Source organism: Stenella coeruleoalba (genome assembly GCF_951394435.1).
Source record: "Stenella coeruleoalba genome assembly, chromosome: 1".
Classification (NCBI taxonomy): Eukaryota; Metazoa; Chordata; class Mammalia; order Artiodactyla; family Delphinidae; genus Stenella; species Stenella coeruleoalba.
The window spans coordinates 7203376-7229733 of NC_137169.1; the positions used below are offsets into that span (position 1 = coordinate 7203376).

The 26358-nt window shown below is 41.7% G+C and overlaps 1 protein-coding gene across 1 annotated transcript in view; it reads left to right on the forward strand.

Annotated features, from left to right (window-relative positions):
* SLC25A33 (solute carrier family 25 member 33) overlaps positions 1-26358 on the forward strand; it is a 30341-nt gene extending 3983 nt beyond the window's left edge. Inside the window, exons 2-7 of the mRNA XM_079907553.1 lie at positions 5327-5506; positions 17129-17206; positions 19358-19458; positions 21422-21488; positions 24416-24696; positions 25885-26358. Of these exons, the coding sequence (XP_079763679.1) occupies positions 5327-5506; positions 17129-17206; positions 19358-19458; positions 21422-21488; positions 24416-24696; positions 25885-26087 (910 nt within the window). The 3' untranslated portion in view covers positions 26088-26358. The remainder of the gene's footprint in view (positions 1-5326; positions 5507-17128; positions 17207-19357; positions 19459-21421; positions 21489-24415; positions 24697-25884) is intronic.

Consider the following 26358-nt stretch of genomic DNA (forward strand, 5'->3'; position numbering starts at 1 on the left):
TACTCCTATACTGTCCTTGTCCCTGCCGATTTAATCTGTATCAGCTAATGGTTAGTTTTGAAGTGTTAGACACATGTTAATATATCTGCTAAGGAACGATGTAGAGAAGATGCAAGATTTATTTGCAGTGATGAAAGAAGTTTTGATATAGTGTGCCCATTTATCTTATATAAGGCTTATATAAATGTATTAAGGCTATAAATTAACTTTGATTTCATATATGTGACATTTTAAAAAAATTTATTGTGTTTGGATGAAAGATTCCTGCTAGAATTTAAGCTTCATGAGGGTAGCACCCGTGACTGTTTTCTTCACTGGTCCATCCTAAGTACACTGCCCACCCCACATGTTAGAGATACTTGTTTAATGAGTAACTAATTGATGTGGCCTGTTAAATTGTCCCAAATAAAGAAAAGCAGTACTTTATTTGTGAATTATGAACATGGTTCTGTAGTAAGATTTGCTGAAACTGAATTGGCATAAGGTAATATTATTTTGGATTTGTGTGTTTGTGAAAGATAATGATTCTCTTCAGATTCAGCAGGTACTGTAGAGGTTTTTTTAAATAAATTTTTTTATTTTATTTAGTTAGTTTTGACTGTGTTGGCTCTTCGTTGCTGCACAAGGGCTTTCTCTAGTTGCGGAGAGTGGGGGCTACGCTTCGTTGCAGTGTGCGGGCTTCTCATCGCGGTGGCTTCTCTTGTTGCGGAGCACGGACTCTAGGCGCGCAGGCTCGGTGGTTATGGCATGCAAGCTCAGTAGTTGTGGCACGGGCTCAGTAGTTGTGGCTTGTGGGCTCAGTAGTTGTGGCTTGCAGGCTCTAGAGCACAGGCTCAGTAGTTGTGGCCCATGGGCTTAGTTGCTCCATGGCATGTGAGATCTTCCCGGACCAGGGCTCGAACCCATGTCCCGTGCATTGGCAGGCGGATTCTAAACCACTGCGCCACCAGGGAAGCCTACAGAGTCTTTTTATTCGGGTGCTGTTTCAGATTTTTTTTTCTAAATGAGGTAGAATATAGAAAATGGCATCTAAAGGATAGTTACCTGCATCAAAAAATACGCGTTTTGCTTTTACTGAGTGAATACAGAATTTGCATAATCAAAATCTTCTGAGCCCTATGCTAGGTATTCAAATAAAACATTCCAGACAATTGTGTATAAAGAGGCACTCTTTTTTTTCAAGTAGTGACAATAGAGGTAGCAGATGAAACGGAGGAAATTACCAAAAGCTCCAAAGATTGGGATCACAGGGTGTCTGGCCGTATTATTAGTTAGTAGAATCCATATTGTAGTTAATGTATAAACTGTGAGTCTGGAAACCAGTTTACTATCAGTTGGGTAGCAATTATAATAAAGAGCATCTTGGTCTTGGCTTTAGTGTCTAAAATGAGTGAGTGTATAGAAAACAGCTTCTTGTTGAAAACATCTAGGTTTTAAAATCCTCCTTGGTGCTTGAAACTCAGAGTTAAAAGGTAAAAATTTGTGTACATAATTTAAAAATTTTGTCTCTGATCACATAAAGATTGTAGATTAATGTAGTGTACATACTGTAGTAGTAATAGTCCAGTTCTGCTCTGCTGTAAAGTGGAGGGGAGGAGTCTAATGCACAGGTGGAAGAAACAAGCAAGCTCTATGTGGGTAAAGGTAGACAGTTAAATACACCTTTATGTAATAAACACAAGACTTCAGTTCTGGGCAGGAAGAATGAGAGAAGGTAGAGAATGAGGGGAAGGGGAAGGAACAAGTCTTTAAAGATGAAAAAGGTGCAGAAAAATACAGGTAATGGGTTTTTTTTTTTAGAAAATTAGGCAAATAGGTTTCAGAGAACAACTACCTCTTGTGGCTGCTTTGAGACATGTGTAATTTAACTGCTGAACAAGCAGCAACGTGGCAGGATGGTGATTCAGGAGAGTACTTAGCATATTTTAGTGGTCCAGGATATGGGTATCCAATCAGATTTAGTCAGTTTCCTGACTGTGTGATGCCAGGACCGCGTCACCATGAAACTCAATGTCGAATGTGACTTTTCCTGCCTTCTGAGCATTGGCTACCAGGACCCTCAGCTGAACCTACTCTACGACTTAGCAGGAGGTGGCAGAATTTGCCTGACTGCCATTGACCGCTGCACCCCAGGCTGTATATGCAGAGCAGAAAGCTTATGGTTGTCAGCATCGTGGCATTTGGAGTGTTGAGAGAGGCTTTTCCCGTCACTGTCCCCTTCCCTGTCACCAGCCCCTACTGGGCTATAGATTGAGGGAGGTTGTGAGGCTGAGAGGTGGGCACCTTGCTCTGTGTCCAGAGGCTTCCTGAAGGTGGGAGGCTGCTGCATTATCGGCCCATGCCAGCAGCGTGAGAAGGGGCAGTGTGGTGTGCTTGGGAAGGACGTAGGGCTGACTTCCTACCCAGTGCCAGTCTTGTTGCTTCATGGTGGGTGTGGAAGGACACTAGTGGTTTCCATTGGCTTGGTGTCAAGAAGCATGGGGACCAGAGGAAGGAAGGACACCTAGTGCTGCCTGCAAGGTTCCCAGGCCAAGTTAGGCCAAAAGGAGGTTGGGGGCTGGACTGCTGGTGGGCCGAATACAGGGGTTCTCAGTGTCGGGGCTCTTGGGGGGATTGAGCGCCACCCCAGGGAGGCCTGCACACCATTTACACTACTCATAACGTTCTCTGAGGCCACCAATGTACGTAACACATGGCCAGGTGGACCCACAGCTAGACCTGGACCATTTACGTAAGACTGCTTCTCTCCCAGTCCTCGTGCCCAGAGAGCCCTAAAAGGAAGGGAAGAAAAAAAAAGACGGAAGAGCAGACCAAGTCCCCTCAGTGTGTTCACGAGACTGAATTTGAACAGCTGCAAGGGTAGGAGAGGCAGGATTCGGTGGAGCACAGCTGAAAAGCAGTGCCAGGGAGGACTGGCCAACAGAGCGGAGGTCTACACCGTCTCTGAATGGAGATTCCTGAAAAGCTCCGTTAATGCCTTCTGCAGAGTCAGGGTGGATGGGGCTTCATCCCAGCTAGTTGACCGGGTGAGGGGCCGGGCTAATATTGAAGGTCTTTGCATTGAAGAATTGAGAATTGACAGGACGTTTTTTTCCTACAAAGAATATAATTTGTTGTACTCTGAAGTGCTTTGGACTCAACTTGACTAAATATCTCTAGAAAATTTGGAAAGCCAATCTAGAGAAGGCAGTGTTTTGATTCATATGATGTTATCTTCTCAGACTGATGAATGTCCAGTACATGTGGTTCGTGAAGAAAGAAAAAGCAGTTGAACTGAAAGATTAACGTTTAAAATTCTGCTGTGAAATGTCTTAAATTTCAGGAAGAATCTTCTTTGGGCAATTTAGTTTAATGTCAGAACTTGTCTTCTAATTAAGAGTATTTTCGTGAATTTGTATCCAACACAGCTTAATGATTTAAAATATCCTTTGGGGGGACTTCCCTGGCAGTCCGGTGGTTTAGACTCCGCACTCCCACTGCAGGGGGCATGGGTTCGATCCCTGGTCAGGGAACTGAGATCCCGCATGCCAACCTGTATGCCCAGCTGTGCAGCCAAGAAAAAAAACAAAAGTCCTTTGGGTATTTTTCATCCAAGATTTTTTTTCCTGGTAGATGAGGAAGGGCTTAGCTACTGAGTTTACCGCTGGCAGTGCTTTCCCAGTTCTTAGTTGTTGCCGCGATGCTGCGAGGCTGCCTCATCCCTCTTGTGGGAGAGGCACCTGGAGAGCCTCAGCTTGCCCTGAAGGAGGCCAGGACCTTTTCGCCACCCCACCCCTGCCCTGGGCACGGTGTGTAACGTGTAGAACCGTGGCTGTGGAGTGAGTGTGGCCCACCGCCCCCGGCGGTGCCCGGCTCGCTGTCGCTGGGCGGTCGCTTTGTTAGCAGGCACCGTCCGGCAGGCCATCCTCTGATCGGTGGCGTTGGTGTGGATGACAGTTGGCCGAGGTAAGGAGCACTGCTGACCTGGGGACAAACCAAAGGTGGTTGACCCGTGTTGTATTGGAACTTTTTGACTTTCTGATGAAAGAATTTACCCAAAGCTCTGTTTATTTTTTTATTTTTTTTCAGCGACATGAAGTCAGGTTATTGACTTCAGATATTTCTTTATCTTACTCTGGAGCTTGTAAGTTTTCCATTGTTTAAAATGTTATACTGTTTTTCAAGCACATGGCTCTTTTTTTTAAATATTTATTTATTTATTTGGTTGCACTTGGATGTTAGTTGTGGCAGGTGGGCTCTTTAGTTGCGGCACGCGGGCTTCTTAGTTGTGGCACGCAAACTCTTAGTTGTGGCATGCGTGTGGGATCTAGTTCCCTGGCCAGGGATCGAACCCAGGGCCCCTGCATCGGGAGTGCGGAATCTTAACCACCAGAGGAGTCCCGAACCTGTGCATTTTAATGCCAGGGATACAAAGATGAATACAACACAGGTCCTGATCTTCAGTGTTTTCCAAAGAGTAGAACCTGTGTCGCTGGTGGTATGGGGGTGGCTTTAGATGGTACAGGACATTGTTACCTAGAACCAGCCCATCAGACGTGCAGTTTCGTGGATATTATTGTTTAAGAAAAGATGAAAGTAGGTATTCTAGGATAAATAGGTGAAAAATATTTAAATTTTAAGTTCAGGTAATATTTCAATATGAACAAATTGTAAAGGGTAGTTTGGGGAACGCTGACCCACAGAGACAGTGCATCTAATGAAATCTCAGAGGATGAATTGATTAGTTCTGACTGAGGGAAACACAAGGACTTAATGATTAAAAAGTAAGCTTTAGTTTGATTTTCAACGGAGTCCAGATTAATCAGATTTTAATGAAAATCTGGGTTGTAATAAACACTGATTTTCAAAATAGTAGCATTACCTGAATAACTATTTTGTTTCACTGTGAAAAGATGCATTCTCTAGAATATTCATTGCAACATGAGAGTGAAATTGGAAATGACATGAACGTCTAACAGTAGGAAATAGGTTAAAATATTTTACACTGATAGAGAGGAATAGTATGCAACCATTACAAATGGTGGCGTAGGTGTCTATTGATGTGGAAAGACATTCACGATATCTAGATAAGAAGAAAAAAATGTGAGATTGAAAAACCACTAATGAAAAGCCCTAAAGGATGTACTAACGTGTTAACTAACAGTGGTTATCTTTTTAAGCTGCTGGGATTTCGACTAATTTTTTTTTAAACTCTTGGTATGCTCTAATCATGAGATGAACATAGGTACCTTTTTTTTTTTTAACAGAGAAAAGTTCAGTTTCCCATTTCATCTGTGTACAGAACAGTATAGCTTTCCTGATCCTGTTGTGATTTCTTCTCTTACAGGTGTGGAGGCACGGTTGGTGCTATTTTCACTTGTCCACTAGAAGTCATTAAGACGAGGTTGCAGTCTTCAAGATTAGCTCTTCGGACAGTCTATTATCCTCAGGTTCATCTGGGGACCATCAGCGGAGCTGGGATGGTGAGACCGACGTCAGTGACGCCTGGACTCTTACAGGTTCTGAAGTAAGTTCAGTGGCGGTTCCAACTCCTACCCCCAGCCCCCCGCCCCCACTGTCAATGCAGAATGTTTATCAGGCCCATTGGATGGAATGTTCTGTTTGTACAGGCTTTGTCCAAATTTAAGAATTAGGTTTCTGTACCAATACCTTTGAACTTTGACCTTGCTCTCTTGGCCTGAGGGCTCCCTGTGTGCACGTGATCAACGTCCAAGGACAGTTAAAGTAAACCTAACAAAGCAAACCCAACATCCATGTTTAAACTGTTGCATCAAAGTGTTGCTCTTGCCCCAAATCTTCTGAGGGCTAGCGAGAGGCTCTGAGGTGGTGGTGAAATTAAAATTTTTTAAATTACACAAGAGGAGGGTTGTGAATATTTTAAGAGGAAGTAATATGGAAATAAAATGTTGCAATTTTTTACTTTTTATTTGGAAATAATTTTACATTTATAGAAAAGTTGAAGTATATATTTAGTAAAATGGTCTTTAAATTTTTGTTTCATACCTAGGCTATCTGCCTAATTTATTATTTTTACTGCATTAAAATATCTCATTTGTTTACAAAGTAGCTAAATATTCTTAGGTCAAATTTGGCTCATCAGTCTCTATGTGTAAGGCAAAATCAGTAATTCAGAAGAGCGCTTGGCAATGTCTGCGTTTTAGCTTGGGGCCTTGTGCTTTAAAAGAATGTTCAGTAAATGGTAATTGAATTTGACTACACTGATATTCAGAACTCTAGCACTGATCATTGGGAGAGCATGGGTTCAAGAGAGACACAGCTGTGTATGAGTGTGCATGTTTAATTGGGAAGTGTTAGAAAAAGATGCAGTACAATGGAAGTGCTCTGTCGTAATAACCACAACGCTTCGCACTTTGGGCAGAGTTCTGTCACATTTTAGATAAGGCAGAATGGATTGGAAAGCACTTAATTTATTTTTAGGTACGTTTTGTTTGTAAAGCCGACTTCTGAGTCACTCAGGCACCCATGCCAAACACACGTACGAGGGTGCGTCCAAGCTCGGGCAAGACTGGGCAGCAGGGCCAGCTGCCGAGGGCAAGGTCCCAAGTGGGAGAGTCAGAAACCCAACTCGGGAAGGAGGCGGCTGCTACCCAAGACTCGAGGAGAATCTTTTTTTTTTTTTTTAATTGAACGCTGAGAAATGTTGGGGAGGCACAAAAGGCAGAAAGTTAGGGGCAGGCGCAGGGAAGGCGGAAGCACAGAGACGGGAGGCACGCTTTCGCTCTCAGTAAGGAGAGAGACAAGCCCGTTTCCTCCAAAAACATGGCTCTGAAGACACCCCAGCTCAGTTCGCCCTTTTATAAGTGTAGTCACTAGCAGTGTCTCAAATGACGCCTTTCTTCTGAGGAACTTAAGATGCTTTGGACCTAGTGAAACAAGTCATTTGCCAATTCTGCTAACATCCAAGGTGAACTTCCTCTTACATGCTTGCCAACAACGCATGACTAGTGGATTCACCTACTTACTGTAACTGGGAAACTCTTGCCCGGAAGTTGAGGGTGTCACCGGGGCCAAGCCCGTAAGGTAAATGGGACTGCTTCTCTAGTTCAAGTGTTTTAGGATGCGTGTTCTGCGCCCCCAGTACCTCTGTCTCTCTATCTCCAATAAATCTCTCTCCATGTATGTTTTTCCCCAATTAGGACAATTGTTTACTAAAATGTAAACCAAAGGGGAAGAAGAACCTCTCCATCTTTTAAAACACATGAACAGTGCCCACACCGCACGCAAGACAACCCATTTTCCTAAGTGATCTGGTGAGAGACCTTGCCCCCTGCTCCATCCTCAGGAGCAGCGGAGAAACTTCTGCCCAGATGCCTCCAAGGCCCATGCCCCACCCGCCAGTAAAAGCCAAAGCTACCTCCGGGGCCTACCGGTCTCAGCACCCCTGTCACCCACCCCTCCCGTTACTTCCCTGACTTCACCTCCTCGTATTTCCCCTCCCGAACCCTTTCGGCTACATCAGCCTCCTCCTGTCCCTTTAAAAGACTGGGAACTCTGGAACATTCCACATCAGGGCCTTTCTACTGGACATTATCTGCATGGCTGGCCCTCAGTTGTCACCTTTGCGGGAAGGCCTTGCAGTGACCATGCTGTTGAAAACTGAGCCCTTCCATCACGCCCTGTGCCTCCTTCCTGCTTTATTTCTATCCACAGCACCGACCTCTATCCAACACACAGTGTAGTTTACTTATTTATATTGTTTCTTTTCTCTCCCTGCCCCCACCAGAACGGAAGTACCTCAGAGGCAGGGACTTCGGTTTGTTTTGACCCCCGAGGTACCCCCGAGCACTGAGAATGCCGCCTGTCACACAGCAAGAATTCAGGACAAACAGAACATGGCACATCAGTAAGATACTGAATATAAAAAGCTTAACACACAGTCCTCCCCCCACTGTGTAAATAATAAATATTAGCTGCTATCATAATACATACTTTCTGTACTTTTGAAACATAAGAATTATAACTGAGTTTCTTGGTAGCCAAGGCAAAAAGGGGACTCTCATACTACATAATTCTCATCTGGAGAAAGCACACTTGCTCTTCGGGGCAGATGTATGTCATTTCCTGTTAATCAGTTCTGAAAGCAGTCTGTTACCCAGTACTTACATCAGACAGTGTACCAGCATAAGAAGCGTATCTTTTAGGATGCTTTAATGGAAGGTGACTGCTTTTCACTTTACCACCACCCTCCTGGCTCATCTGGCTCGGTTGGACTGCTTTCTGATTCTTCCACTTGTCACCCCTAGGCTAGGGCAGAGCCAGCTCCTTATCCAGGAAATAGTAAACCAGGACAGAGATCCAGGCCTTTTCTCTATGCCACAAAGCCCATCAGGTTTGTCTGTTAACAGTTTTAGAAGCCATTGGGTTTATCAGATGATTATTCATTTAAAACTAAGCTGCTTATTATTAGTCTTACTCTTCCAAGAAGTACTGCATTTATCTTTTTTTTTTTTTTTTTACTTCTTTTTATTTATTTATTTAATTTATTTTTATTTTTGGCTGCGTTGGGCCTTGGTTGCTGCATGCAGGCTTTCTCCCGTTGCGGCGAGCGGGGGCTACTCTTCGTTGTGGTGTGCGGGCTTCCCTTGTTGCGGAGCACGGGCTCTAGGCACATGGGCTTCAGTAGTTGTGGCACGCGGGCTCTAGAGTGCAGGTTCAGTAGTTGTGGCGCACGAGCTTAATTGCTCTGCGGCATGTGGGATCTTCCTGGACCAGGGCTCAAATCCGTGTCCCCTGCATTGGCAGGCGGATTCTTAACCACTATGCCACCAGGGAAGCCCAAGAAGTACTGCATTTAAAGACTTAGCAGACAACAGAATTTGTGTACAGGAAGTTTATTTTTCAAAGTACAAATCAGTGTTTGCTTGTGTCTCATGTTAGGTTAACCTATCAGAGAAAAAATATTCTCCAATGGAGCATCAATTACCTTTATGTTTTGAATATAGTTACTTAAAAAGAAAAAAGACAAGATGTTAAAACAATTAGGCTCTCAATATTAAATTTACCAAGGGGTAATTAATAATCCTTTTATTCAGGCATCTGCCTTAAAATGTCTTAGGACTTAGTCTTTTTTTTCCCTAATCAGAACTCCTGTTCTTTAAACTACTTCAGGTTACTTTATTTTTGTTTTTTGAAGTACCTCTTTGAAAAGTAATATGTTAGTGAGGTCGTTTCTCTTTTAAACACTGATGGGTTCAGATGAGAGCTTTGTCCTGGATTGGTCTGTGGTATGCATAGTATGATCTAAAATAGTGAAGAGAATGAAACGCTCCAAACGGGACTCTAATTTCTTTCTGCATTTCTTTCCTAAATGAAAGTTTCTATGACTGTGGGAAAATTAGTCTGAGTCCTAACAAGCTGAGGAGTACCATTTATAGTAGGCACTTGATTGTTCCAGAAAAGTTTTGTAAACATCCAGCTAGGTTAGCAGTTTGAATTATGTAACAGATTTGACTTTTTGCCCACTGTTAATATGCGTAACTATGGAGACAGCCTTTCTGCGGTTCTTAAAAGGCCTGAGTCACTTGAGGACATGCGTTCCCTACTGCATTATAGATGAGCGGCTCCCAGCTCCCTGGAGCCAGAGATTCCCTTAATTGTATGTAGGTGACCCCTGGGCCGGCTGCACGGTGAACATTCGTGGGGACCAAAGATGGAGCCTGAACTTTAAAAAATGTTGAATGTATTGACCATTTGAAATCTTTTACATGCTATACTATAAGGTGTAGGTCACTTCAGGGTGTTATTTGAGAGAAGTTTTGGTTGAGAGAGCCTGGCTTTTTAAAAGCCCAATCCTGTTTTGAGAAAGAGTAACAGTAAAGTATTTAAAGTTGAAAACACTAAACTCTGATGCCTGTATTAAGGACCAAATGGCTTGGTTTTGGCCAGTGTGAAAATGCACTGAAACTCCGTGTCCTTCATTTGGAGTGTTAGGTTTACAGAAACCCACGAATTGTCTTTACCCCAACCCTTGTTTCGTGGCTTTGTGGGCTACAAACATGAGTTCAGTATTTTTATAACCTATGACCTATAGCTTTTTTTTAAGAACTTTTTTTTTTTTAATTACTTCTAACTTACAGAAAAGTTACAGGAACAGTACAAATAACTTGCTTATATACTCTACCTCAGGTCACTTGTCTTTAACATTTTGCCACATTTGCTTATTTGTTTTTGGTGTATATACATACAGGTTTTTTTTTCTGAACCATTTGAAAATAGGTTACATTGCATTATGTCCCTTTACCCTTAATTCTTTAGCATTTATTTCCTACAAAAAGGATATTCTCTTAAAACCACAGTACAGTTTTCAAATTCAGGAAATTTAATATTGATGTACTGCTTTTTAACTACAGTCTATATTCCAGTTTTATCATTTATCTATTGTTAAGCGATTGATTTAGCACAAGGGTTAAATTTTGTTTTAAAACTCTGTTCCTACAAATATGTCTTCTGTTTTCAAGAACTTTTTCAGTGAGGCTTTCTGGGTTTTTTTTGTTTGTTTAACTGCTTTATTAAGATGTAATCTACATGCCATACAATGTGCCCACTTAGAGCACACAGTTCTCCTGTTGTAGTATGTTCAGAGTTTTGTGCACCCATCACAACAATTCTAGAACGTTTTCATCCCCACTATAAGAATCCCCTAACCTGTTTGCAGTCACTCCCCATCCCTAGGACTCCAGCCCTAGACAACCAACTGCTAATCTTCCTTCTGTCTGTATAGATTTGTCTCATGGATGTTTCATCTAAATGAAATCATACAGCATATGGCCTTTTGTGTCCAGCTCCTTTCACTTAACCTACTTTTTTTTTTAAGATTTATTTATTATTTATTTATTTATTTTTTGGCTGTGTCGGGTCTTAATTGTGGCATGCCGGATGTTTGTTGTAGTGTGCGGGCTTCTCTCTAGTTGTGGCTTGAGGGTTTTCTCTTGTCTAGTTGTGGCGTGCAGGTTCCAGAGCATGTGGGCTCTGTAGTTTGTGTCATGCAGGCTCTCTAGTTGAGGCACGCCAGCTCAGTAGTTGTGGCGCATGGGCTTAGTTGCCCCAGGACCTGAACAGATACTTGGACACTCACGTTCATAGTAGCCAAAAGGCAGAAGCAGCCCAAGGGTGAACAACATGTGGGGCATCCATATAATGGACTTATAATTTAGCCTTAAAAAGAAGGAAATTCTGACACATGCTATAACATAGATGAACCTTAATGACACTGTGCTGAGTGAAAGAAGCCAGTCAGAAAAGGACAGATACTGTAGGATTCTACTTGTATGAGATCCCTAGAGCAGTCAAATTCATAGAGACAGAAAATAGAAGGGTGGTTGCCAGGGCTGGGGTGGGGGAATGGAGAGTTAGTGTTTACTGGGTATGGAATCTGTTTGAATTTTATTTTATTTATTTTTTTAATACAGCAGGTTCTTATTAGTTATCCATTTTATACATATTAGTGTGTACATCTCAATCCCAATCTCCCAATTCATCACACCCCCGCCACTTTCCTCCCTTGGTGTCTATACGTTTGTTCTCTACATCTGTGTCTCAATTTCTGCCCTGCAAACCAGTTCATCTGTACCATTTTTCTAAGTTCCACATATATGCGTTAATATACGATATTGGTTTTTCTCTTTCTGACTTACTTCACTCTGTATGACAGTCTCTAGATCCATCCATGTCTCTACAGATGACCCAATTTCATTCCTTTTTATGGCTGAGTAATAGTCCATTGTATGTATGTGCCACATCTTTATCCATTCATCTGTCGATGGACACTTAGGTTGCTTCCATGTCCTGGCTATTGTAAATAGTGCTGCAGTGAACATTGGGGTGCATGTGTCTTTTTCAATTATGGTTTTCTCTGGGTATATGCCCAGTAATGGGATTGCTGGGTCATATGATAATTTTATTTTTAGTTTTTTAAGGAACCTCCATACTGTTCTCCATAGTGGCTGTATCAATTTACATTCCCACCAACAGTGAAAGAGGGTTCCCTTTTCTCCACACCCTCTCCAGCATTTGTTTGTAGATTTTCTGATGATGCCCATTCTAACTGGTATGAGGTGGTACCTCATTGTAGTTTTGATTTGCATTTCTCTAATAATTAGTGATGTTGAGCAGCTTTTCATGTGCTTCTTGGCCATCTGTACGTCTTCTTTGGAGAAATGTCTATTTAGGTCTTCTGCCCATTTTTTGATTGGGTTGTTTGTTTTTTTAATATTGAGCTGCATGAGCTGTTTATATATTTTGGAGATTAATCCTTTGTCTGTAATTTGCAAATATTTTCTGCCATTCTGAGGATTGTCCTTTCATCTTGTTTGTAGTTTCCTTTGCTATGCAAAAACTTATATTTCATTAGGACCCATTTGTTTATTTTTGTTTTTATTTCCATTACTCTGGGAGGTGGATCAAAAAAGATCTTGCTGTGATTTATGTCAAAGAGTGTTCTTCCTGTTTTCTTCTAAGAGTTTTATAGTGTCCAGTCTTACGTTTAGGTCTCTAATCCATTGTGAGTTTATTTTTGTGTATGGTGTTAGGGAGTGTTCTAGTTTCATTCTTTTACATGTGGCTGTCCAGTTTTCCCAGCACCACTTATTGAAGAGACTGTCTTTTCTCCATTGTATATCCTTGCCTTCTTTGATAGATTAGTTGACCACAGGTGCATGGGTTTATCTCTGGGCTTTCTATCCTGTTCCATTGATCTATATTTCTGTTTTTGTGCCAGTACCATATTGTCTTGATTACTGTAGCTTTGTAGTATAGTCTGAGGTCAGGGAGTCTGATTCCTCCAGGTCCGTTTTTTTCCCTCAAGACCGCTTTGGCTATTCGGGGTCTTTCATGTCTCCATACAAATTTTCAGATTTTTTGTTCTAGTTCTGTAAAAAATGCCATTGGTAATTTGACAGGGATTGCATTGAATCTGTAGACTGCTTTGGGTAGTATAGTCATTTTCACAATATTGATTCTTCCAATCCAAGAACATGGTATATTTCTCCATCTGTTGGTATCATCTTTAATTTCTTTCATCAGTGTCTTATAGTTTTCTGCATACAGGTCTTTTGTCTCCCTAGGTAGGTTTATTCCTAGGTATTTTATTCTTTTTGTTGCAGTGGTAAATGGGAGTGTTTCCTTAATTTCTCTTTCAGATTTTTCATCATTAGTGTATAGGAATGCAAGAGATTTCTGTGCATTAATTTTGTATCCTGCAACTTTACCAAGTTCATTGATTAGCTCTAGTAGTTTTCGGGTGGCATCTTTAGGATTCTCTATGTATAGTGTCATGTCATCTGCAAACAGTGACAGTTTTACTTCTTCTTTTCTAATTTGTATTCCTTTTTCTTCTCTGATTGCCGTGGCTAGGACTTCCAAAACTATGTTGGATAATAGTGGTGAGAGTGGACATCCTTGTCTTGTTCCTGATCTTAGAGGAAATGCTTTCAGCTTTTCACCATTGAGAATGATGTTTGCTGTGGGCTTGTCAAATATGGCCTTTATTATGTTGAGGTAGGTTCCCTCTATGCCCACTTTCTGGAGAGTTTTTATCATAAACGGGTGTTGAATTTTGTCAGAAGCTTTTTCTGCATCTATTGAGATGATCATATGGTTTTTCTTCTTCTTTTGTTAATACGGTGTCTCACATTGATTGATTTGCATATATTGAAGAAACCTTGCATCCCTGGGATAAATCCCACTTGATCATGGTGTATGATCCTTTTAATGTGTTGTTGGATTCTGTTTGCTCGTATTTTGTTGAGGATTTTTGCATCTATATTCATCAGTGATTTTGGTCTGTAATTTTCTTTTTTTGTAGTATCTTTGTCTGGTTTTGGTATCAGGGTGATGGTGGCCTCATAGAATGAGTTTGGGAGTGTTCCTTCCTCTGCAATTTTTTGGAAGAGTTTGAGAAGGATGGGTGTTAACTCTTCTCTAAATGTTTGATAGAATTTACCTGTGAAGCCATTTGGTCCTGGACTTTTGTTTGTTGGAAGATTTTTAATCACAGTTTCAATTTCATTACTTGTGATTGGTCTGTTCATACTTTCTGTTTCTTCCTGGTTCAGTCTTGAACGGTTATACCTTTCTAAGAATTTGTCCATTTCTTCCAGGTTGTCCATTTTATTGGCATAGAGTTGCTTGTAGTAGTCTCATAGGATGCTTTGTATTTCTGTGGTGTATGTTGTAACTTCTCCTTTTTCATTTCTAATTTTATTGATTTGAGTCCTCTCCCTCTTTTTCTTGATGAGTCTGGCTAATGGTTTATCAATTTTGTTTATCTTCTCAGAACCAGCTTTTAGTTTTATTGATCTTTGCTATTGTTTTCTTTGTTTTTATTTCATTTATTTCTACTCTGATCTTTATGATTTCTTTCCATTTATTAACTTTGGGTTTTGTTTGTTCTTTCTCTGCTTCCTTTAGGTGTAAGGTTAGAATGTTTATTTGAGATGTTTGTTGTTTCTTGAGGTAGGATTGCATTGCTATAAACGTCCCTCTTAGAACTGCTTTTGCTGCATCCCATAGGTTTTGGATTGTCGTGTTTTCATTGTCATTTGTCTCTAGGTATTTTTTGATTTCCTCTTTGATTTCTTCAGTGATCTCTTGGTTATTTAGTAACATATTGTTTAGCCTCCATGTGTTTGTGTTTTTTACATTTTTTTCCCTGTAATTGATTTCTAATCTCATAGCGCTGTAGTCAGAAAAGATGCTTGATGTGATTTCAATTTTCTTAAATTTACTGAGGCTTGATTTGTGACCCAAGATGTGATCTATCCTGGAGAATGTTCTGTGCGCACTTGAGAAGAAAGTGTAATCTGCTGTTTTGGGATGGAATGTCCTATAAATATCAATTAAATCTATCTGGTCTGTTGTGTCATTGAAAGCTTGTGTTTCCTTATTTATTTTCTGTTTGGCTGATCTGACCGTTGATGTAAGTGAGGTGTTAAAGTCCCCCACTATTATTGTGTTACTGTTGATTTCCTCTTTTATAGCTGTTAACAGTTGCCTTATGTATTGAGGTGCTCCTATGTTGGGTGCATATATATTTATAATTGTTATATCTTCTTCTTGGATTGACCCCTTAATCATTATGTAGGGATCCTTGTCTCTCGTAACATTCTTTATTTTAAAGACTATTTTATCTGATATGAGTATTGCTACTCCAGCTTTCTTTTGATTTCCATTTGCTTGGAATATCTTTTTCCATCCCCTCACCTTCAGTCTGTATGTGTCCCTAGGTCTGAAGTGGGTCTCTTGTAGACAGTATATATATGGGTCTTGTTTTTGTATCCGTTCAGCAAGCCTGTGTCTTTTGGTTGGAGCATTTAATCCATTCACGTTTAAGGTAATTATCGATATGTATGTTCCTATTACCATTTTCTTAACTGTTTTGGGTTTGTTTTTGTAGGTCCTTTTCTTCTCTTGTGTTTCCCACTTAGAGAAGTTCCTTTAGTATTTGTTGTAGAGCTGGTTTGGTGGTGCTGAATTCTTTTAGCTTTTACTTGTCTGTAAAGCTTTTGATTTCTCCATCAAATCTGAATGAGATCCTTGCCAGGTAGAGTAATCTTGGTTGTAGGTAGGTTCTTCCCTTTCATCACTGTAAATATGTCATGCCACTCCCATCTGGCTTGTAGAGTTTCTGCTGAGAAATCAGCTGTTAACCTTACGGGAGTTCCCTTGTATGTTATTTGGCGTTTTTCCCTTGCTGCTTTCAATAATTTTTCTTTAATTTTTGCCAGTTTGATTACTATGTGTCTCAGCGTGTTTCTCCTTGGGTTTCTCCTGTATAGGACTCTCTGCGCTTCCTGGACTTGGGTGGCTATTTCCTTGCCCATGTTAGGGAAGTTTTCCTCTATAACCTCTTCAAATATTTTCTCCGGTCCTTTCTCTCTTCTCCTTCTGGGACCCCTATAATGTGAATGTTGGTGTGTTTAATGTTGTCCCAGAGGTCTCTTAGGCTGTCTTTATTTCTTTTCATTCTTTTTTCTTTATTCTGTTCTGCAGCAGTTAGTTCCACCATTCTGTCTTCCAGGTCACTTATCCGTTCTTCTGCCTCAGTTATTCTGCTATTGATTCCTTCTGGTGTATTTTTCATTTCAGTTATTGTATTGTTCATCTCTGTTTGTTTGTTCTTTAATTCTTTTAGGTCTCTGTTAAACATTTCTTGCATCTTCTCGATCTTTGCCTCCATTCTTTTTCCGAGGTCCTGGGTCATCTTCACTATCATTATTCTGAATTCTTTTTCTGGAAGGTTGCCTATCTCCACTTCGTTTAGTTGTTTATCTGGGGTTTTATCTTGTTCCTTCATCTGGTACATAGCCCTCTGCCTTTTCATCTTGTCTGTCTTTCTCTGAATGTGGTTTTTGTTCCACAGGCTGCAGAATTGTAGTTCTTGCTTCTGCTGTCTGCCCTCTGGTGGATGAGGCCATCTCTGGAATCTGTTTGAGAAGATGAAAAAGTTCTGGAGATGGATGCTGGTGATGGTTGTGCAACAGTGTGAATGTACTTATTGCCACTGAACTATACACTTAAAAATGGAAAATGGTAAAAAATTTATGTACCACAGTAAAAAAGTTTTTAAAGAAAAAGCAGGCACAGTATTCTCTTTGAACCTGAGATACTAAGCGTTAGCTTTAAAGAGCAGTCATCGTCCCATGAAAGTTACTGGATTCTTCTGTTCCTCATTTCCCTGTTTAGGGCTCTCCTGTAATGGGTAAAGATCTAGAAGATAGGTTAGAAATAAGGAATAAATCCAAAAGAAATACCATCCGAAGAAATTTCTCAACCTGTTTCTCAGTGAATCTTGTCATAACAAGGACATCATTTCCTGTATCAGACCCTTTGCTGCTCTCTGCCTTCCTGGGATGTTGGTGGGTAGTGCAAACCCTGAACACCTTGCTCCTGCCTGAACAAGGGAGATTTTGAAGCATGTTTTTTCACTGTAGTAATGAAAGCAGTATTCATCAGTCTTCTGATTTTGTATTGTAATATAATCAGATAAGACCCTGGGGTTTTGTAAACATTCTGTTCTTTATTCAGGGAGCTAATGTGAAGGCTGAACCCTTATCATTTTGCACAGGCCTTGCCTAAGGTTTTTAAAGATACATCTTTTCTCGTTATTCAGGTCGATCTTGGAGAAGGAAGGACCAAAGTCACTTTTTAGAGGCTTGGGTCCAAATTTGGTTGGAGTTGCACCATCAAGGTAAGCATTAATCTTTCAGCTAGCTCACTGCATACAGTATCTAATACCCTGAGTCCTTTCTTACTGGAGGGGCAATACCGCTAGATGTCTAGTTTCTTTTTCTGTGGGGGATTTGCCAAAGTGCATCTGACATATAGAAGTAGTGATAACTGTTGGCATGTCTTTCAGTGTGTGCGTGAGAAAGAGATTCTTGGTTATTTTATTCTTAAGTGGAGAATTATTCTGCTCCCGTCGCGTGGTGTCTTCTCTGAGTGTTTGCTACTCTAAGGATGGCGTGTGGTCAGCAGCGTTGGCATCACCTAGGAGCTTGTTAAAACTACTCGATCTCAGACCACACCCCAGACCTGCATCAGAATTTGCATTCCGCCAAAACCCACGGGTGATTCATATGCACTTGGAAGCACTGATCTAAAGCAATTTTAACGGCTTCCAAGCTTACTTTATTTAAAACATTCTTATTTGTGTTACAAGGTTTAATTCTCTTTAAAGCTTACTTGAATATATCAAGCTGCATTGTCCCAATGCAGTAGCCCCTGGTCATGTGGGGCTACTTAAATCAATTAAAATTAAAAATTCAGTTCCTTGGTCTCACCAGCCACATTTCAAGTTACTTAGCATTCATATGTAGCTAGTGGCTCCTGCATTGGAGAACATAGGTATAGAACATTTCCATCTCCGCAGAAAGTTCTTTTCGACAGTGCTGATACAGAGGATAGGCGTGTGTGGATATGAAAGTGAATGTCTCTGCGTGTGTGTGTGTGTGTGTGTGCGCATAGCAGCTTATCTGTGAAAAGTAGGTAAGAAACTGCTTCTAGAAATTACCTCCTGGGAGGGGGAGCACAGTGACAAGGGTCACTTATGTGAATCCACATAGTACTTGAATAGCCTTTAAGCAAAATTCATCTTTATAACAAAAATGAGAATTTTGTTTTATACAAAGTTAAGACTAAAAGCTTCTAGAATACTTGCATATCAGTGCTCCAGTTTATACGCAGATCTCCTGAGGATGTTGTAAAAGTGCAGAGGTGCAAGAGGGAGGGGATCTAGGTCTACATAGAGCTGATTCCCTTCATTGTACAGCAGAAACTAACACAACATTGTAAAGCAGTTATACGCCAATAAAAAATGCAGATTCTTATTAAATCCTTTTGTTCCTTTGGAATTCTGTAGCTTATGTGTATAATCTATTGAAAATATAGAAAATACTAGTTTGTGAGGTTATATGAGGTATGCATTGTTAAGAGAAGGCAAACATACTGCATATATGTAGTAAATTTTTTTAATGGAGTCAGATCTACTTGTGGACAGTGCTAATTTGGTAACACCTGTCAATCTGATATAGAGTCCTGGCCACCACACCCATTTAGAACAGTTGGGACCTAGAAAAAAACGAAAGACTGTTTTATAACACATTCATGATATGTAGTCAGGATCCTAAGTTGAAAAATACATTCTGTAATTGATCCATGGGCCAGCTGAAAAAAAGCATTTTCCCTGACATTGCTGGTGAAGAAGCAGGGAAAATCACAGCCAGGCTCTGCCCTCCAGCCCCAACAGGAGAGGAGACAGAAGCGGGGAAGCAGACAGAGGCAGAGAAGACCGGAGAGCCAAGGTGGGGCACCCGCCACCCCCAGCGGTCCCTTTTTGGGGCTGGGAGCACGTCAGTGGAGGGTGCACTTGATGAAAACACGTGTGCCACCGTACATGTTCCTATGTGATCCTGAGTCATCAGGAATAAAGTTCACAGTACATCTGACATACTCATTTTGGTGTAAGGCAGGACAAGTGTGGTATGTTTTAGAAATGTATTATAAATTTTAACAGTTGTGGTATATGTTGGTGCTTAAAAGGATTGGCATTCATCCAGGATGGAGACTGTAAACGGACTTTGTATGTATATTACCAAAACCTCATTTTCCTCGGTTGTTTTGGGCACTCCCGTCATCACTGAGTACTTTCTGGAGGGCCAATCAGGAGCTTCCTGAAGATGCCTGCAACAGGTTTTGGTTTTTAGCACAGATAAGGTCAAGCTTTCGGTTACATGTTAACTTCTTTCCCATATTGCTAAATTTTTCAGGGGTTGTGGAAGGACATACATATTATATAGCGTCGAACCAATGTCTTGATAGCATTCTCTCTTTGTTCTAACAGGGCTGTGTACTTTGCATGCTACTCCAAAGCCAAAGAGCAGTTCAATGGCATTTTCGTGCCTAATAGCAATACTGTGCACATTTTCTCAGCTGGCTCTGCAGGTATGTTACCGTAGTGAGTGGAGATGAGTTGCTCACTTTTCTAAAGCATGTGTTGTACCAAACAGCTTTCTCCAGGAATTAGAAATTAGGTCTCTGCTTCTTTTGCATCTAAAATCATTTTCCTAAAGCTTTATGTTAGAAGTGATAAAACATGACTGTTTGAGAGCGGTTTGTAACTTGCTTCCGTTTCCTTTTACCCTGAAGCTTTTTATTCTCCCTCAAAATTGACATGTTCTCATGCATGCTACTGGTTAGTGTGATGTATCTTTTAAAGGAATATTAATGTGTTTTCATGCCTTTTTATTACATTATTTTCTAAAGTTCGAGCTGCTTTTTCTGTGGCTCCCGACGGTGTCTAGCCTACCCTGAGTACAGTTGGCACTTCTGTCCTTAAGAGTTGGATTCTATGATGAGGGCTCAGGGCTTGTAGCGGGATTCTTGCAGTAGGATCAGTGATAGATTAGGTAGCTTCTGTTCTTTTTTGAGGGAATCATTCCACCTACCATGGAAAATTCACAAAAGGATTTTTTCCCCAGGAAATACTTGGCAAAAACATGGACATGTAGATTGCTGAGAGAAGACTGTGTCTTTTTCGATGTAAATTTTATCTCTATTTAAATAGAAGGGTGTTTTAGAGAATTAAATTGGCATTTTATGAAAACTTTCTACCCTCCAAGTTGTACATATCAGTCTTGTCCCTGTTACTCCAAATAAAAGTACTAGTAATCCATCTGAGTAGTTACGGATAATAATTTCTGGACCCCAAATGGGAAATGACATTAGCAGAGCTGCTTCACAACAAGAAAGGTGTTTTACAGAATACGGAGCCTGAGAGGAGTGCGTGGGGTTCAGAGGAGGCCAGGCTTCACTGCCAAGGCCGATAGGGAGTTAGCCATACGCGAAAGGCTGTGCCCCAGTTTTGTAACTTTTGCAAAATTAACATAGAGGAACCTTGGTAAATAAAACAGACCTGGAGGGAGATTTTTTTTTTTAATGAAGTCTTTAATTTGCTGTTTTAAGGAGCTAATGTTGCTGTTGTTTTTTGTTTTGTTTTTTTTCCTCCTTCCTGGTAACATTCAGTTTTTTGGGTTTTTTTATAATTCTAGTATAGTTGATTTACAAAGTTTTGTTAGTTTCAGGTGTACAGCAGAGTGATTAGTTTCTTATGTATATACACACACACATATATATTCTTTTTCAGTTTCTTTTCCATTATGGTTTATTATAAGATATTGAATATAGTTCCCTGTGCTGTACAGTAGGTCCTTGTTGTTCATCTGTGGAGGGAGATTTTTAAACCACTATCTAGGGTCCTATTATCTAATCAATCTACTTAGGCTGTGGAGGGGATGAGGTATTCCAGAGGACTCACTGCGTGTCAGGTCAATACTGCTTTTTTGGTTGGTCTGGAATGATTAACAATATTAAGATGGAGAAGGCTGACTTTAAAAATGGTTACTATAGGCAGATCAGTCTTAAAACTTTGATTTCCTAAAATGGTCAGGTATTAAAATGTTGAAGTTTGGATTCAGGTAAATGGAGATTTAGTTTCTTCTATTTTAAGTTATATATCAGGTACCCTTTTGGATAAGATCAGCAACTTTTTAAAACAAATTATTTCTGAACCTGAACCTTTCAATTGAGTTTTAGAATAGTTTCGTATATATTTACCGATGGAACCACATTAACAGGAATATCAACAGCACCACCTAGCGGCTGAATGGACTAGACAGGGCTCTAGAAAATAGAGAGATACATGTTAGGTCCTACATACCAGTAGATGTTACATTTTAGGGGACTATAGCTTCCATCTGTAGTATGGAAATATAACTGCTTCCTACCATCCGTTTTTATTATTAAGCCATTGAAAGCCTGATTTCAAAGTTTATCACATGGAATAGACAGCTTTAATAAGCATTGACTCTGTTCACTGATAACATTTTCTATTCTTTTTTTCTTCCAGCTTTTGTCACAAATTCCTTAATGAATCCTATATGGATGGTTAAAACCCGGATGCAGCTAGAACGGAAGTAAGTTGTTAATTGTTCCTTCCTTAATATAAGAATTCTTAGGGCTTTTTTTCTTCCACCAGTTCCAGCTGTGGAGTGAGATCGTCCTTAGCCATCCCCATCCTTGTTTTGTCTGAATATAAGCATATGTAGAAACTCCTTTTGTCTTGAGGTTGATACTGCCAAGCCTTGTGGGGAGACAAAGGCCAACAGAAATAACACACAAGGGGGTGTCGAAGTTCGCTCAGTTGTGGCCCCTGATCTACAGGGTAGTCGGTGGGTCTCTGCTCCTGGATGACCCCACCGCCCCCAAGTTGGAGTGCTGCGGCCTCTCCTCCAGGTGGCCTCTCTTTCGAGTGGGAAGATGCCAGGAAGGGCAGAACAGCAAACACCCCTGGTCTCAGAAGGGGCATTCTAATCTCCAAGGCCCTCAGATATCCGAGATTCCTGCGCTGAAACTAGCCAGGGATTCTTGGGATTTTTCATGCTGTGGGTTCTCTTGGCAGTCTCTGGTGAAGGCTGCAGGTGCTTTTTAGAACAATATTTTTAAAAGTGAAAACCAATTATTGAAATACAATTATCAGTGGGTTTTTTTTAATTGCAATATAGTAATATAATTCTTTAACACATTAAATAACAAGATCAAAGAGCAGCCCCATAACTACTGTAATTTCAAGTTAGTGAAGATGGTAAATGATGCTTTGTGATAGGATTCTAAGAGCCCTTCTGTTACTAGGTTGCCTAGAAACGTTGTGTGGGGCGCTGGAAACTTCCAGCTAGTCCAGTCTAACCTTAAGCTACCCAATAAAGAAAGCAGGGGAGAGAGCGAGCAAGTGCGCCCCCTGGAAGTGGAGCTGGGGTCTGCCTTAGCTTGTTTTTTCTCTTCAATGACCCCCATAGCCTCTGAATTGGTCTTTGATTCTGTGTTTCCCCTAATCCATTCTGTCTGAAAGAACCTTCTAAAATGCATCAGGTCTAATCATTTTGAATAGATTGCTTGCTCAGAATCCTTCAATGAATGTCAGTTACTCTCAGGGTCAAATCCTCACTCCTCAGCTTAACATTCAAGGTCCTTTGCGATTTTCTAAAAATGTCATGTGCTCTCATGCTTCCATCTCCCTGAATCTGCCGTCCCCTCACCAGGAATCCCATTTCCCCTTCTTGTCCCTCAAGAACACCTTGTCCTGCAAGCTGCAGACCAGTGTCCTCTCCTGGAAACCTTTGGCAATCGCTCCCAGTTCCAGGTGTGCATACAGTGTCCTAATGTCACTTCTGTTTAGCAGCGGATAAATGCATGAGTCAGCTGAGAGCCTTCCTTTATACGCATTCTTTTAAATCTGGCTGGAAATGACCCGTGCTTAGGACATTTGAAAACCGTGTTTGTGTGGGCTCTGTTAACATAGCCCTCAACAATGAGTATTTGTTGCATGCTTCCTGTGCAACTAGTCACAGCAGAAACAGCAGGGAATAAGACATGGGCCTTGCCTTCCAGAAGCTCACAGCTTCACAGAAAATAAAAGAGAATTCTAGGCTGGTGCGATAAGAGACCTGAGGTGCTCCAGGACCCTGGAGGGTCCTTAATGCAGTCTGGGCAGGACGTGCAGCCAGGGAGGGGCTCTTGTGGCATCCACCCTCCCATCTACAGGATAACCGGTGGGCAGCGGCGGGTGTGAAGGTGTCTCAGGCAGGGAATCTGCTGTGCAGAAAATCTGAAGGCAAGAAAGCATTGTTCATTCCGAGCAGCAGAAAGAAGGGGTGTGTCCTGCATGCAGATATGCTGGAGAAGGAGGGAGGTGCAGGGAGATAAGACGGGAGAAGCCAAAAGAGAGGGCCACATCCTTAAAAGCCCTGGGGAGGAATGGGCGTTTGGACTCGGCTTTATTTTGAGGCAGCAGTGGTTCAGGGGGCCTTTCTGTCCTCCGTTAGAGGATATTTGGCAATGTCTGGAGATGTCTTTCTCTCTCGCGACTTAGGTGGCATCTAGTGGGTGGAGGCCAGGGCTGCTGCTAGATATTCTACGAGGCATAGGCCCGCCCCCAGCGGAGAATTACCTGGCCCCAAATACCTATAGTGCCAAGGTCGAGGAGCCCTGCCCAAGAGGGTGTTAAGCAGGGGAGCGAGGTGCTTGGCGTTTGTGTCACAAAGGTCACACCAGGTAGGGGGTGGGGCTGGGGGGCCCAGGACACTGGTCTGCTGCCCCACAGGGGGCCTCCCACGTGCGCCCAGTGTGAACACTGTCCAGTCCTGGGATTCTGTTTGTATCCCGGCGGTTTATGAAAACTTCCTGTCATGGGGTAGGAGCATCCAGGCCGGAGGCTTTTTAGTTATTGTAGAGTATATTCTGTTTATAATTTTACAAATGTAGAAATAATGGAATCAAAATACACCCTTTGGAGACGAGAACGATAAGAAAGAATACTCACACTCACCACCCTGTCGGAATGTTGGGGAGTTTTTCCTTCAGTGTTTTCTTAAAGCATATGTGTACAGTAATCGCAATTATACTTTACGTGTAATTTTGTCCAGCACTTCCCCACATCTGACTGCCTTCACAACCGTTTTAATCTAGTATATGTACCACGGTTTACGTATCTATCCCCATGTGTAGACGTTGGGATTGTTTTGATTCTGTTGCAGTCGTATTTTCCTCTGTGATGAACACCTTCCATATAGCTCTTTCCAAAAGTAGATCGAAGACCCTGAGCACGAGTCTGTGACCCAGTACAGGTGCATGTCCCATCCTGTGGGCCTGTTGGGTGTCCCGGCTGATGGGCCTGGCCTCACAGCAGGCTGGGCTCAGCCAACCACAGACCAGGGAAGACTGTGGCACCCACCATGCAATTTCTCTTTAGCTAATCTTTGTGACTCGGTGCAGCAGGCGGGCTCCTGAGCAGGCGGGCTCCTGAGCGTGGTGTCGTAACGGCATCTCGTTGGTCTCCTTTGTGCAGAGTGAGAGGCTCCAAGCAGATGAACACGCTCCAGTGTGCTCGCTATGTTTACCAGACGGAAGGCATTCGTGGTTTCTACAGGGGACTAACTGCCTCGTACGCTGGAATTTCAGAAACCATCATCTGTTTTGCTATTTATGAAAATTTGAAGAAGTATCTGAAAGAAGCTCCCTTAGCCTCTTCTGCAAATGGGACTGAGAAAAACTCCACAAACTTTTTTGGACTTATGGCAGCTGCTGCTCTCTCCAAGGGCTGTGCTTCCTGTGTCGCTTACCCCCATGGTAGGTTTTGCTTTTCCTTCCGGAGCAGGAAAATAGCCATCAGTTTGTGTCAGTGTATCCAGACCTCCGTAGCTCAGGTGGACGTGCAAGCACCTGCAGGTGACAGGGTAGCTGAGCCCAGCTCGGCTGGCTTCAGCGCACGTATGCAGCTCACGCGGGCAGTGGGAGCTCCGCTTTACTTGGCTGCGGCAGACTGTGGCCAAAACTCGGCTGTGTGGAATGTGGGCCCTGGGTTGTGGAACTTCTGATGTTTCCAAAGAAGCCAAAAATCTGGATTTTATTTAAAATTCCTCAATTTAAAAAAATGATGTAGGAGCCAAGCTTTAAAAAAAATTTCAGCTTCCATTTTGAATGGAGTGCTGAGGAAAACTACTTTGGGTAAGTTTACTTTTTAAGGAATTAATAATAGACCTAATGTTCTACTGAACGACTTTTAAAAGAAAAAAAAAACAGCTTATTTTATTGTGCCATGAAAAACAGGTTTTGTTTTCAAACACCCGCTGCACTGTCAGCTGTGACAAATGCACATGGTCAACTTCTCACAGGTCATTGAGTCCCCGTCATGTGCTGGGGCACCGAGCAGCCCCACGGGCTTGCAGAGAGGGGGTTGGTGCTTCCCGGGTCACGTGCCCTGAAGTCCGCTTGACAGGCAGTCACAGGTGTCATGCTGTGGGTGCCAGGGTGAGGCAGGGCCAGGTGGGCAAGGGTATGAAAAAGGAGGAGGCTGGACGGAGTGGAGAAGGATCCTGGCAGGAGGAGAAAGTTGGGGAGTACATGGAAAGAAAGTTTTGTTGGAGATGTCACCATACGTGATACAAATACACCTCCAGGGAAATGACAGTGTTTACTTCACTGAGAGTAGAAAACTGTAAACTATCTTAAAATTGAGTCCCATTCAAACTAAGCTTATTTTTTAAACCCCTAGAAGTTATTTGGTGCTTTTGTATGTATACATCAGTCTTGGGACAATTGACCAATTCCCTAATTGACCAATTCCCAGAGTTAGAAAATGTTCTGAGAAGAACTTTTCATTGTCTCTCTGTGACTACCCCAACCAAATAGAGCTGAGGTGGCGAAGAGCCATAGCTGTACGTGAACGTTTGTAAAGCTGTGTGCTTCGCGTTCTCTGCACATGTTGCTTGGAAGTACAGTTCATCTGTAGCCTGAAATGTGTGTTTCTCTCTGCAGAAGTCATAAGGACACGGCTCCGGGAGGAGGGCACCAAGTACAAGTCTTTTGTCCAGACTGCTCGGCTGGTCTTCCGGGAAGAAGGCTACCTGGCCTTTTATAGAGGACTCTTTGCCCAGCTCATCCGGCAGATACCAAATACTGCCATTGTGTTGTCTACCTATGAGTTAATTGTGTACCTGTTAGAAGACCATGCTCAGTAACAGACCATAAAATTGTGGTCTAGAAGAATAAAACTGAGAAACTCTAGAGAATTTTTTTTTTTCCATTGATGTGTAGAATGTTTGAGACCGAAACAGGAAAGGCCGTAGAATATCTGGCTTGTGTCACCTGTTGGACATTTCCTTTTGGATTCATGCTTTCTGGAAGGTTTATTTTCATTAACGTTAACAGTTAATTATAACTTTTGGTTGTTTTTGTTTTGTTTTGTTTTAACTTAAGAGAATTCAGGATAAAGCACCAGTAAATTAAATC